This window comes from Myxine glutinosa, chromosome 1 (genome assembly GCF_964187855.1).
Source record: "Myxine glutinosa chromosome 1, kmMyxGlut1.1, whole genome shotgun sequence".
NCBI classification, from domain to species: Eukaryota; Metazoa; Chordata; class Myxini; order Myxiniformes; family Myxinidae; genus Myxine; species Myxine glutinosa.
The window spans coordinates 25,554,950-25,570,266 of NC_136261.1; the positions used below are offsets into that span (position 1 = coordinate 25,554,950).

The window sequence follows — 15,317 nt, forward strand, 5'->3', positions numbered from 1 at the left end:
CAGGCATGGCTTTACATCCAAACGTGCAACCTCTGAGTTGAGATTTTAAATATCCGAAGGTGTCTTTCAACATGGGATTTGAAGTTTGCTTTTGCGCTCAAAAAATAGATGTAAATATGCATTCATACTTTTATTGTTATTTCTACTTTTCATCCTCATTCTTCAAGATCTACAAACGTGCAAAACCACTCCCCTCGTCCTCTCGAGAATGCACAGTCGTAGCTGGTAGTTCCATAGATACTGTTGGCAGGGGAATCCTCCTTTGATTCCCCATTTCTTTACCTCTCTTTCCCTCTTCCTCGTACTCTCTAGCCGCTACTAACACAAAAATTTCGTTTGGGGAAGTTGTCACAAGTGGATCGAATAAAACTGAAAACGACCTCGTTCGAGTACCACGGCAACATTATTTACATGGAGACGCCATGTTGTTAAGCGTTGCCGGGCACTTCTTCGTTGTAGTGCTTGTTTGAGCACTTTGAATCAAGGGGGAGGATGAGGATTAGCTCTCAGTCCGGACTAATCATATCTGTGGTCAGAATGTGGACCGCGAGCCACTTTTTGAGTACCTTTACCACTCTAATCACACATTAATCTCCAATGCAACAATGACTAAATAAACTTTTCTTCCCTAAAAATCACGCTATGGGCGAGCAAAGAGGCTCCTTTGGAAGATCACTTGAAGCAGCACAGCACTGCAGTATAAATCTTTATCCGTATCAGTACTCATGCGCAAGTGATACATTTTCAGCGCATGTGCACCACACATTACGTGCTTACTCCAACGAATAAAATCCAGCAGGTGCACCAGCTGATTCCGGTCTCCTTTATCAAATACTGCCCACCAGTGCAGTCTACATTTGAGAGAAAACAACTTATTTGGGGAAAGTTGGCATTGCTTCATGTCCAATAAATTTGTTGATGCATTTGAGGAACATCCCACATCCGTGCCTGTGTGGATTGAACAGAACAACACATATTATGTTGTATTTAAGCAAAAAGTGTGTGTATGTGCGGGGTGGTGGTGGTAAATTATCGCAAGGACATGCGTAACCTCCGCAGTAAAAGCGCTGCTTGAGAGAATGCCATGTCGTTATTTGGGCGGTGTATAGACAACAGACCGCTGTCTCGATCCATGAGGTTTATCTTCAAAAGACTCATATTGCTTATCAACTCAAAATCCTTTCAACTGTCACTTTGTTCATTTCACACTGAAGGGAAAATTTATGGGGAGGGCATGTCGATTGTGAATATGACAACTCCAAATACGTCTTTGTTTTTGACTTTGCAGAGCAGTGCAAGCACCAACAAGTTGGCCATGGTATATAAATTTTGGGTGGAGTCAAGCGAACAGTCAAACCAATAAGTGGAACTTGGCCGCACGCATGGCTCATGGACGCAAAAATAACAAATGAACTTATGACAAAGTATGCCAAACAGAGCTCACTACCTGCAGCGTGTATGTGAATGAGATAAATGAGGATGCAATTGAGAATTTATATCCTGGGAAGGTTCCTTCTTGAACAAGGTGATTGTTTTCCATATTTCAGGAAGATATATTGCTCTGTGATTCGATTTAATTGACAAAATCAAATTAATTTAATCACATAGCTGCAGATAGTTCACAAGTTAAGTGTTCTGCTTGATAGAACATGACAATATAACAATTGCAAACATATGATCAAACAAAGGTGATGGACTCTTGTCGCTTGCTCACCAATGCAGATGGACCCATTCAATAAGGGGTTAAATGATTCAGAAAGTTCAATGGGTAATCGATATCCAGTTTGACAGGTGCAGCTGAAGGATCCGGGGTTGTTTAAGCAGTTTCCTCCGACACCGCACATTCTTGGATCCTCCCGGCACTCATCAATATCTGTTCATAAAAAATAGTGCATAAACATCAAATGATGGTAAATATAGTTAATAAAATCAAATTAAGGTAAATACAGTTATTAAATATCAAATGATGGTAAATATAGTTAATAAAATCAAATTAAGGTAAATACAGTTAATAAAAATCAAATGAAGGTAAATACAGTTAATAAAATCAAATGATGGTAAATATAATTAATAAAAATGAAATGATAGTAAATATAGTTAATAAAATCAAATAATGGTAAATATAGAAGAAAAAAAAAATCAAATGATGATAAATACAGTTAATAAAATCAAATGATGGTAAATATAGTTGATAAAAATCAAATGATGGTCAATATAATTAATAAAAATCAAATGATTGTAAATATAGTTAATTGAAAGCAAACGATGGTAAATATAATGAATAAAATGAAATGATAGTAAATATATTTAATAAAAATCAAACGATGGTAAATCTATTTAATTAAAAGCAAACGATGGCAAATATAGTTAATAAAAATCAAACGATGGTAAATATAGTTAATAAAAATAAAATAGTGGCAGGTGGTACCAACACGGACAGTTGAAAGGTTTAAACTGGATTTGGATAAGTTCTTAGAAGTAATGAGCAGAGAGGGTGACATGGATATTGGTGGTAATGATACGTAACGACGTATCATTAGGCAGGTGGAATGGAGTTGCGATATCTGTAGGTTGGAGTTTGCTGAATGTTTTTCATGTTTATTTATTATTATTTTTTGTTGTTAATACAAAGATGGATCCAGGTATACTGCTGTGTCCCTGGAATTTCGTGAATGTGGAAATTAAAGTAGCTTGATGAGCCAAGTGTCCTCTTCTTTTGTCTGCATTTTCTTGCTTAAAGTGAAAATCAACAATCATAAATAATGATTCAGCTTATTTTGTTGAATAGCTGTATACCTGGAACTTCATAATATAAATGATTCATCGTTTGATATGTTGAAAATTTTAAAAAATCAGAAAAGGGTTTTCCACAGCATGCACATGAATATGTGAACTATTCCATTTGTTTGAAATTCAAATTCAAACAATTAAAAGTGCCTGAATTATGGGTTGGGTTAAAATTGTCGGAGGACTTACCAATACAGGGAAATGTGTCCTTTGTGGTGGGAAATTGTCCAGAACTCCTGATGTTTGACCGATAACCAGTGAGACAGGAACACGAGAATGAACCTGGGCTGTTGACGCATTGTCCTCCATCAGCACATATTTTCGGATTCTCCTGGCACTCGTCCACATCTAGTCGTAGAATAAGGGAATGAACAACAATGGGATGCAATGTAAAGTATGAAAATGCCTCTTATGCCTGAAGAAAGATTTTACGGTTCACAGTTGATTAAACGGATGCGATACAGAATGTTAATTTTCACAATGTTGGACCTGAGTGACCAATATAAGGCTTTAAGTAGTTTGTTAAGACTACCACGTCAACATTTCATCAGTTTTTACTTTTGAAGGTTGCATTTGGGTGAACAAACACATATTGTTTTGTTGACGTTCTTCTTCGCAAGTTGGTGGTCGCCGATGTAACCTATGTGATGATTAAATAACTCCAAAACCCTGAAACACAAAACATGGTGGGTTGATATCTATCTATAATTCCAGTAATCTCTGTGTGTTTGTTTGTTTGTACGTTTGTACGTTTGTTTGTCTGTGACCGCTGTTTCTCGACAACCACGGGTCCGATATACTTTAAACTTGCCAGGTATATTGCTGGGGACCCGAGGATGTGCCTTTTCAAGGTTTCATATTAATCGGACAATTACTTACCGAGCTATGTCCAAAAAACGATTCAACCAATCAGAGAGCAGCGAGCTATCGCGTGTGCCGAACGTGGCGAACACACTCTGCCTCGGATGGCACATTTGAGAGCGTATTCATTTATTTCACGTTTGCAAACTATGTTGCCGCTATGTTGGCGTTAAACTATGTTTTAAAACTAATAAAAACCATTTCATCTAAATAGAGGGGGGGGGGATTGTCACTGTACTCGCAAGCCGTTCGCCGTTCGCTTTGGCGTTGCGAATGGACCAACACATTTCATGAACCAAACCATTTCATGTAAAGCGTTCGCCGTTCGCTTTGGCGTTGCGAATGGACCAAAACATTTCATGAACCAAACCATTTCATGTAAATAGAGGGGGGGATATAATTTTAGATATAGATATAGTACGGGCATGCCCTAGTGTGTAGAATGCTCACTCACCAAGGCAGTGGGTCGCATTCAATAAGGGATGAAATGATCCGGATTGACCAGTGGTTGGTCGATATCCATTTTGACAGGTGCAGCTGAAGGAGCCATGGTTATTTGAGCAGTTTCCGCCAGCACCACACACTCCAGGATCCACCAGGCACTCGTCTACATCTGATAGGAAGCGGATACATTGGAAGCGATGTTGAAGTTTGGTGTGCCAGAGCAAGTGTGAGGTAGGAGCGAGCATATGTGCCTCCTGTTTATCTTCCTCTGTTCTGGTTAAGTTTTCAATTTCCCAAATGTATGTGGCATGGGATGGTGCAGAAGTATCACCCTCATATTTGATATATTTCATCTCGGTTTGATCCCCACCTCACTATAAAATGTCAGATTGGTGCTTTTCAGGCATGGCTTTACATCCAAACGTGCAACCTCTGAGTTGAGATTTTAAATATCCGAAGGTGTCTTTCAACATGGGATTTGAAGTTTGCTTTTGCGCTCAAAAAATAGATGTAAATATGCATTCATACTTTTATTGTTATTTCTACTTTTCATCCTCATTCTTCAAGATCTACAAACGTGCAAAACCACTCCCCTCGTCCTCTCGAGAATGCACAGTCGTAGCTGGTAGTTCCATAGATACTGTTGGCAGGGGAATCCTCCTTTGATTCCCCATTTCTTTACCTCTCTTTCCCTCTTCCTCGTACTCTCTAGCCGCTACTAACACAAAAATTTCGTTTGGGGAAGTTGTCACAAGTGGATCGAATAAAACTGAAAACGACCTCGTTCGAGTACCACGGCAACATTATTTACATGGAGACGCCATGTTGTTAAGCGTTGCCGGGCACTTCTTCGTTGTAGTGCTTGTTTGAGCACTTTGAATCAAGGGGGAGGATGAGGATTAGCTCTCAGTCCGGACTAATCATATCTGTGGTCAGAATGTGGACCGCGAGCCACTTTTTGAGTACCTTTACCACTCTAATCACACATTAATCTCCAATGCAACAATGACTAAATAAACTTTTCTTCCCTAAAAATCACGCTATGGGCGAGCAAAGAGGCTCCTTTGGAAGATCACTTGAAGCAGCACAGCACTGCAGTATAAATCTTTATCCGTATCAGTACTCATGCGCAAGTGATACATTTTCAGCGCATGTGCACCACACATTACGTGCTTACTCCAACGAATAAAATCCAGCAGGTGCACCAGCTGATTCCGGTCTCCTTTATCAAATACTGCCCACCAGTGCAGTCTACATTTGAGAGAAAACAACTTATTTGGGGAAAGTTGGCATTGCTTCATGTCCAATAAATTTGTTGATGCATTTGAGGAACATCCCACATCCGTGCCTGTGTGGATTGAACAGAACAACACATATTATGTTGTATTTAAGCAAAAAGTGTGTGTATGTGCGGGGTGGTGGTGGTAAATTATCGCAAGGACATGCGTAACCTCCGCAGTAAAAGCGCTGCTTGAGAGAATGCCATGTCGTTATTTGGGCGGTGTATAGACAACAGACCGCTGTCTCGATCCATGAGGTTTATCTTCAAAAGACTCATATTGCTTATCAACTCAAAATCCTTTCAACTGTCACTTTGTTCATTTCACACTGAAGGGAAAATTTATGGGGAGGGCATGTCGATTGTGAATATGACAACTCCAAATACGTCTTTGTTTTTGACTTTGCAGAGCAGTGCAAGCACCAACAAGTTGGCCATGGTATATAAATTTTGGGTGGAGTCAAGCGAACAGTCAAACCAATAAGTGGAACTTGGCCGCACGCATGGCTCATGGACGCAAAAATAACAAATGAACTTATGACAAAGTATGCCAAACAGAGCTCACTACCTGCAGCGTGTATGTGAATGAGATAAATGAGGATGCAATTGAGAATTTATATCCTGGGAAGGTTCCTTCTTGAACAAGGTGATTGTTTTCCATATTTCAGGAAGATATATTGCTCTGTGATTCGATTTAATTGACAAAATCAAATTAATTTAATCACATAGCTGCAGATAGTTCACAAGTTAAGTGTTCTGCTTGATAGAACATGACAATATAACAATTGCAAACATATGATCAAACAAAGGTGATGGACTCTTGTCGCTTGCTCACCAATGCAGATGGACCCATTCAATAAGGGGTTAAATGATTCAGAAAGTTCAATGGGTAATCGATATCCAGTTTGACAGGTGCAGCTGAAGGATCCGGGGTTGTTTAAGCAGTTTCCTCCGACACCGCACATTCTTGGATCCTCCCGGCACTCATCAATATCTGTTCATAAAAAATAGTGCATAAACATCAAATGATGGTAAATATAGTTAATAAAATCAAATTAAGGTAAATACAGTTATTAAATATCAAATGATGGTAAATATAGTTAATAAAATCAAATTAAGGTAAATACAGTTAATAAAAATCAAATGATGGTAAATATAGTTAATAAAATCAAATTAAGGTAAATACAGTTAATAAAATCAAATGATGGTAAATATAGTGAATAAAATCAAATGATGGTAATTATAGTTAATAAAATCAAATGATGGTAAATATAGTTAATAAAAATCAAATGATGGTAAATATAGTTAATAAAATCAAATGATGATAATTATAGTTAATAAAATCAAATGATGGTAAATATAGTTAATAAAAATCATATGATGGTAAATATAGTTAATAAAAATCAAATGATGATAAATATAATTAATAAAAATCAAATGATGATAAATATAATTAATAAAAATCTAATGATGATAAATATAGTTAATAAAATCAAATTAAGGTAAATACAGTTAATAAAAATCAAATGATGATAAATATAATTAATAAAAATCAAATGATGATAAATATAGTTAATAAAATCAAATGATGGTAAATAGAATTAATAAAATCAAATGATGGTAAATATAGCTAATAAAAATCAAATGATGGTAAATATAGTTAATAAAATCAAATGATGGTAAATAGAGTTAATAAAATCAAATGATGGTAAATATAGCTAATAAAAATCAAATGATGGTAAATATAGTTAATAAAATCAAATGATGGTAAATAGAGTTAATAAAATCAAATGATGATAAATATAATTAATAAAAAACAAATGATGGTAAATATAGTTAATAAAATCAAATGATGGTAAATATAGTGAATAAAAATCATACGATGGTAAATATAATTATTAAAAATCAAACGATGGTAAATATAGTTAATAAAAATCAAACGATGGTAAATATAATTATTAAAAATCAAACGATGGTAAATATAGTTTAAAAAATCAAACGATGGTAAATAGAATTATTAAAAATCATATGATGGTAAATATAGTTAAAAAATCAAACGATGGTAAATATAATTATTAAAAATCATATGATGGTAAATATAGTTAATTAAAAGCAAACGATGGTAAATATAGTTAATAAAAATAAAATAGTGGCAGGTGGTACCAACACGGACAGTTGATAGGTTTAAACTGGATTTGGATAAGTTCTTAGAAGCAATGAGCAGAGAGGGTGACATGGATATTGGTGGTAATGATAAGTAACTCGACATTAGGCAGGTGGAATGGAGTTGTGATATCTGTAGGTTGGAGTTTGCTGAATGTTTTTAATGTTTTTTTTTGGTTGTTGTTGTTGTTAATACAAAGATGGATCCAGGTATACTGCTGTGTCCCTGGATTATCGTGAATGTGGAAATTAAAGCAGCTTGATGAGCCAAGTGTCCCCTTCTTTTGTCTGCATTTCCTTGCTTAAAGTGAAAAACAACAATCATAAATAATGATTCAGCTTATTTTGTTGAATAGCTGTATACCTGGAACTTCATAATATAAATGATTCATAGTTTGATATGTTGAAAATTTTTTTAAAAATCATAAAAGGGTTTTCCACAGCGCACATGAATATGTGAACTATTCCAATTGTTTGAAATTGAAATTCAAACAAATATAAGTGCCTGAATTATGGGTTGGGTTAAAATTGTCGGAGGACTTACCAATACAGGGAAATGTGTCCTTCGTGGTGTGAAATTGTCCAGAACTCCTGATGTTTGACCGATAACCAGTGAGACAGGAACACGAGAATGAACCTGGGCTGTTGACGCATTGTCCTCCATCAGCACATATTATCGGATTCTCCTGGCACTCGTCCACATCTAGTCGTAGAATAAGGGAATGAACGACAATGGGTTGCAATGTAAAGTATGAAAATCCCTGTCATGCCTGAAAAAAGATTTTACTGTTCACAGTTGATTAAACTGATGCGATACAGAATGTTAGTTTTCACAATGTTGGACCTGAGTGACCAATATTAAGCTTGAAGTAGTTTGTTAAGATTACCACGTCAACATTTCATCAGTTTTTACTTTTGAAGGTTGCATTTGGGTGAACAAACACATATTGTTTTGTTGACGTTCTTCTTCGCAAGTTGGTGGTCGCCGATGTAATCTATGTGATGATTAAATAACTCCTAAACCCTGAAACACCAAACATGGTGGTTTGATATGTGTAGAATGCTCACTCACCAAGGCAGTGGGTCGCATTCAATAAGGGATGAAATGATCCGGATTGACCAGTGGTTGGTCGATATCCATTTTGACAGGTGCAGCTGAAGGAGCCATTGTTATTTGAGCAGTTTCCTCCAGTACCACACACTCCAGGATCCATCAGGCACTCGTCTACATCTGATAGGAAGCGGATACATTGGAAGCGATGTTGAAGTTTGGTGTGCCAGAGCAAGTGTGAGGTAGGAGCGAGCATATGTGCCTCCTGTTTATCTTCCTCTGTTCTGGTTAAGTTTTCAATTTCCCAAATGTATGTGGCACGGGATGGTGCACAAGTATCACCCTCATATTTGATATATTTCATCTCGGTTTGATCCCCACCTCCCTATAAAATGTCAGATTGGTGCTTTTCAGGCATGGCTTTACATCCAAACGTGCAACCTCTGAGTTGAGATTTTAAATATCCGAAGGTGTCTTTCAACATGGGATTTGAAGTTTGCTTTTGCGCTCAAAAAATAGATGTAAATATGCATTCATACTTTTATTGTTATTTCTACTTTTCATCCTCATTCTTCAAGATCTACAAACGTGCAAAACCACTCCCCTCGTCCTCTCGAGAATGCACAGTCATAGCTGGTAGTTCCATAGATACTGTTGGCAGGGGAATCCTCCTTTGATTCCCCATTTCTTTACCTCTCTTTCCCTCTTCCTCGTACTCTCTAGCCGCTACTAACACAAAAATTTCGTTTGGGGAAGTTGTCACAAGTGGATCGAATAAAACTGAAAACGACCTCGTTCGAGTACCACGGCAACATTATTTACATGGAGACGCCATGTTGTTAAGCGTTGCCGGGCACTTCGTTCGTTGTAGTGCTTGTTTGAGCACTTTGAATCAAGGGGGAGGATGAGGATTAGCTCTCAGTCCGGACTAATCATATCTGTGGTCAGAATGTGGACCGCGAGCCACTTTTTGAGTACCTTTACCACTCTAATCACACATTAATCTCCAATGCAACAATGACTAAATAAACTTTTCTTCCCTAAAAATCACGCTATGGGCGAGCAAAGAGGCTCCTTTGGAAGATAACTTGAAGCAGCACAGCACTGCAGTATAAATCTTTATCCGTATCAGTACTCATGCACAAGTGATACATTTTCAGCGCATGTGCACCACACATTACGTGCTTACTCCAACGAATAAAATCCAGCAGGTGCACCAGCTGATTCCGGTCTCCTTTATCAAATACTGCCCACCAGTGCAGTCTGCATTTGAGAGAAAACAACTTATTTGGGGAAAGTTGGCATTGCTTCATGTCCAATAAATTTGTTGATGCATTTGAGGAACATCCCGCATCCGTGCCTGTGTGGATTGAACAGAACAACACATATTATGTTGTATTTAAGCAAAAAGTGTGTGTATGTGCGGGGTGGTGGTGGTAAATTATCGCAAGGACATGCGTAACCTCCGCAGTAAAAGCGCTGCTTGAGAGAATGCCATGTCGTTATTTGGGCGGTGTATAGACAACAGACCGCTGTCTCGATCCATGAGGTTTATCTTCAAAAGACTCATATTGCTTATCAGCTCAAAATCCTTTCAACTGTCACTTTGTTCATTTCACACTGAAGGGAAAATTTATGGGGAGGGCATGTCGATTGTGAATATGACAACTCCAAATACGTCTTTGTTTTTGACTTTGCAGAGCAGTGCAAGCACCAACAAGTTGGCCATGGTATATAAACTTTGGGTGGAGTCAAGCGAACAGTCAAACCAATAAGTGGAACTTGGACGCACGCACGGTTCATGGACGCAAAAATAACAAATGAACTTATGACAAAGTATGCCAAAGAGAGCTCACCACCTGCAGCGTGTATGTGAATGAGATCAATGAGGATGCAATTGAGAATTTATATCCTGGGAAGGTTCCTTCTTGAACAAGGTGATTGTTTTCCATATTTCAGGAAGATATATTGCTCTGTGATTCGATTTCATTGACAAAATCAAATTAATTTAATCACATAGCTGCAGATAGATCACAAGTTAAGTGTTCTGCTTGATAGAACATGACAATATAACAATTGCAAACATATGATCAAACAAAGGGCGTGGACTCTTGTCGCTTGCTCACCAATGCAGATGGACCCATTCAATAAGGGGTTAAATGATTCAGAAAGTTCAATGGGTAATCGATATCCAGTTTGACAGGTGCAGCTGAAGGATCCGGGGTTGTTTAAGCAGTTTCCTCCGACACCGCACATTCTTGGATCCTCCCGGCACTCATCAATATCTGTTCATAAAAAATAGTGCATAAACATCAAATGATGGTAAATATATTTAATAAAATCAAATGATGATAAATACAGTTAATAAAATCAAATGATGGTAAATATAGTTAATAAAATCAAATGATGATAAATACAGTTAATAAAATCAAATGATGGTAAATATAGTTAATAAGAAATCAAATGATGGTAAATATAGTCAATAAAAATCAAATGATGGTAAATATAGTTAATAAAAATCAAATGATGGTAAATATAGTTAATAAAAATCAAATGATGGTAAATATATTCAATAAAAATCAAAGGATGGTAAATATAGTTAATAAAAATCAAATGATGGTAAATATAGTTAATAAAAATCAAATGATGGTAAATATAGTTAATAAAATCAAATGATGATAAATATAGTTAATAAAATCAAAGGATGGTAAATATAGTTAATAAAAATCAAATGATAGTAAATATATTCAATAAAAATCAAAGGATGGTAAATATAGTTAATAAAAATCAAATGATGGTAAATATAGTTAATAAAAATCAAAGGATGGTAAATATAGTTAATAAAAATCAAATGATGGTAAATATAGTTAATAAAAATCAAAGGATGGTAAATATAGTTAATAAAAATCAAATGATGGTAAATATAGTTAATAAAAATCAAATGATGGTAAATATATTCAATAAAAATCAAAGGATGGTAAATATAGTTAATAAAAATCAAAGGATGGTAAATATAGTTAATAAAAATCAAATGATGGCAAATATAGTTAATAAGAAATCAAATGATGGTAAATATAGTCAATAAAAATCAAATGATGGTAAATATAGTTAATAAAAATCAAATGATGGTAAATATATTCAATAAAAATCAAAGGATGGTAAATATAGTTAATAAAAATCAAATGATGGTAAATATAGTTAATAAAAATCAAATGATGGTAAATATAGTTAATAAAAATCAAAGGATGGTAAATATAGTTAATAAAAATCAAATGATGGGAAATATAATTAATAAAAATCAAATGATGGTAAATATATTCAATAAAAATCAAAGGATGCTAAATATAGTTAATAACAATCAAATGATGGTAAATATAGTTAATAAAAATCAAAGGATGGTAAATATAGTTAATAAAAATCAAATGATGGTAAATATATTCAATAAAAATCAAAGGATGGTAAATATAGTTAATAAAAATCAAATGATGGTAAATATAGTTAATAAAAATCAAATGATCGTAAATATAGTTAATAAAAATCAAAGGATGGTAAATATAGTTAATAAAAATCAAATGATGGTAAATATAGTTAATAAAAATCAAATGATGGTAAATATATTCAATAAAAATCAAAGGATGGTAAATATAGTTAATAAAAATCAAAGGATGGTAAATATAGTTAATAAAAATCAAATGATGGCAAATATAGTTAATAAGAAATCAAATGATGGTAAATATAGTCAATAAAAATCAAATAATGGTAAATATAGTTAATAAAAATCAAATGATGGTAAATATATTCAATAAAAATCAAAGGATGGTAAATATAGTTAATAAAAATCAAATGATGGTAAATATAGTTAATAAAAATCAAATGATGGTAAATATAGTTAATAAAAATCAAAGGATGGTAAATATAGTTAATAAAAATCAAATGATGGTAAATATAGTTAATACAAATCAAATGATGGTAAATATATTCAATAAAAATCAAAGGATGGTAAATATAGTTAATAACAATCAAATGATGGTAAATATAGTTAATAAAAATCAAATGATGGTAAATATAGTTAATAAAAATCAAATGATGGTAAATATCGTTAATAAAAATCAAATGATGGTAAATATAGTTAATAAAAATCAAATGATGGTAAATATAGTTAATAAAAATCAAATGATGGTAAATATAGTTAATAAAAATCAAATGATGGTAAATATAGTTAATAAAAATCAAGTGATGGTAAATATAGTTAATAAAAATCAAATGATGGTAAATGTAGCTAATAAAAATCAAATGATGGTAATTATAGTTAATAAAATCAAATGATGATAAATACAGTTAATAACATCAAATGATGGTAAATATAGTAAATAAAAATCAAATGATGGTAAATATAGTCAATAAAAATCAAATGATGGTAAATAGAGCCAATAAAAATCAAATAATGGTAAATATAGTTAATAAAAATGAAATGATGGGAAATATAGTTAATAAAATGAAATAATGGTAAATATAGTTAATAAAAATCAAATAATGGTAAATATAGTTAATAAAAATCAAATGATTGTAAATATAGTTAATAAAAATCAAATGATGGTAAATATAGTTAATAAAAATCAAATCATAGTAAATATAATTAATAAAAATCAAATGATGGTAAATATAATTAATTAAATCAAATGATGGTAAATATAATTAATAAAAATCAAATGATGGTAAATACAGTTAATTAAAATCAAATGATGGTAAATATAATTAAGAAAAATCATATGATGGTAAATATAGTTAATACAATCAAATAATGGTAAATATAGAAAAAATTCAAATCAAATAACGGTAAATATAGTTAATAAAAGTCAAATGATGGTAAATATAGCTAATAAAAGTCAGATGATGGTAAATATAGCCAATTAAAAATCAAATGATGGTAAATATAATTAATAAAAATGAAATGATGGTAAATATAGCCAATAAAAATCAAATGATGGTAATTATAGTTAATGAAATCAAATGATGGTAAATATAGTTAATAAAATCAAATGATGGTAAATATAGTTAATAAAATCAAATGATGGTAAATATAGTTAATAAAATCAAATGAAGGTAAATATAGTTAATAAAATCAAATGAAGGTAATTACAGTTAATAAAATCAAATGATGGTAAATATAATTAATAAAAATGAAATGATAGTAAATATAGTTAATAAAATAAAATGATGGTAAATATAGCTAATAAAATCAAATGATGGTAAATATAGTCAATAAAATCAAATGAGGGTAAATATAGTTAATAAAATAAAATAGTGGTAAATATAGCTAATAAAATCAAATGATGGTAAATATAGTTAATAAAATCAAATGATGGTAAATATAGTTAATAAAATAAAATGATGGTAAATATAGTTGATAAACTCAAATGATGGTAAATATAGCTAATAAAATCAAATGATGGTGAATATAGTTAATAAAATCAAATGATGGTAAATATAATTAATAAAATCAAATGATGGTAAATATAGTTAATAAAATCAAATGATGGTAAATATAGTTAATAAAATCAAATGATGGTAAATATAGTTAATAAAATAAAATGATGGTAAATATAGTTAATAAAATCAAATGAAGGTAAATATAGTTAATAAAATCAAATGAAGGTAAATATAATTAATAAAATCAAATGATGGTAAATATAGTTAATTAAATCAAATGATGGTAAATATAGTTAATAAATCAAATGAAGGTAAATATAACTAATAAAATCAAATGAAGGTAAATACAGTTAATAAAATCAAATGATGGTAAATATAATTAATAAAAATGAAATGATAGTAAATATAGTTAATAAAATCAAATGATGGTAAATATAGTTAAGAACATCAAATAATGGTAAATACAGTTAATAAAATCAAATGATGGTAAATATAATTTTAAAATATCAAATGATGGTAAATATAATTAATAAAAATCAATTGATGGTAAATATAGTTAATAAAAATCAAATGATAGTAAATATAGCTAATAAAATCAAATGATGGTCAATATAGTTAATAAAATCAAATGAAGGTAAATATAGTTAATAAAATCAAATGAAGGTAAATACAGTTAATAAAATCAAATGATGGTAAATATAATTAATTAAATGAAAGGATAGTAAATATAGTTAATAAAATCAAATGATGGTAAATATAGTTAATAAAATCAAATAATGCAAAATATAGTTAAGAAAATCAAATAATGGTAAATATAGAAGAAATAAAAATCAAATAATGGTAAATATAGTCAATAAAATCAAATGATGATAAATACAGTTCATAAAATCAAATGATGGTAAATATAGTTAATAAAAATCAAATGATGGTAAATATAATTAATAAAAATCAAATGATGACAAATATAGTGAATAAAAATGAAATGATGGGAAATATAGTTAATAAAAATCAAATGAAGGTAAATACAGTTAATAAAAATCAAATGATGGTAAATACAGTTAATAAAATCAAATGATGGTAAATATAATTAATAAAATCAAATGATGGTAAATATAGGTAATAAAAATCAAATGATGGTAAATATAGCTAATAAAAATCAAATGATGGTAAATATAGTTAATAAAAATGAAATGATGGTAAATATAATTAATAAAATCAAATGATGGTAAATATAATTAATAAAAATCAAATGATGGTAAATATAGTTAATAAAAATCAAATGATGGTAAATATAGTTAATAA

General features: G+C 31.8%; 1 protein-coding gene across 2 annotated transcripts in view; it reads right to left on the bottom strand.

Moving 5' to 3' along the window:
• The window catches only part of LOC137421911 (transmembrane cell adhesion receptor mua-3), a 169,653-nt gene that overhangs the window by 87,166 nt on the left and 67,170 nt on the right, over positions 1–15,317 (bottom strand). For both annotated transcript variants that reach the window (XR_013621806.1, XM_078769869.1), the window contains exons 8-14: positions 10,712–10,870; positions 8,607–8,765; positions 8,079–8,237; positions 6,207–6,365; positions 4,103–4,261; positions 2,977–3,135; positions 1,715–1,873 (exon numbers count right to left, since the gene is read on the bottom strand). Coding sequence is in view for 1 of the 2 variants with exons in the window: in XM_078769869.1 (XP_078625995.1) it covers positions 1,715–1,873; positions 2,977–3,135; positions 4,103–4,261; positions 6,207–6,365; positions 8,079–8,237; positions 8,607–8,765; positions 10,712–10,870 (1,113 nt within the window). In the remaining variant the exon portion in view is untranslated. The remainder of the gene's footprint in view (positions 1–1,714; positions 1,874–2,976; positions 3,136–4,102; positions 4,262–6,206; positions 6,366–8,078; positions 8,238–8,606; positions 8,766–10,711; positions 10,871–15,317) is intronic.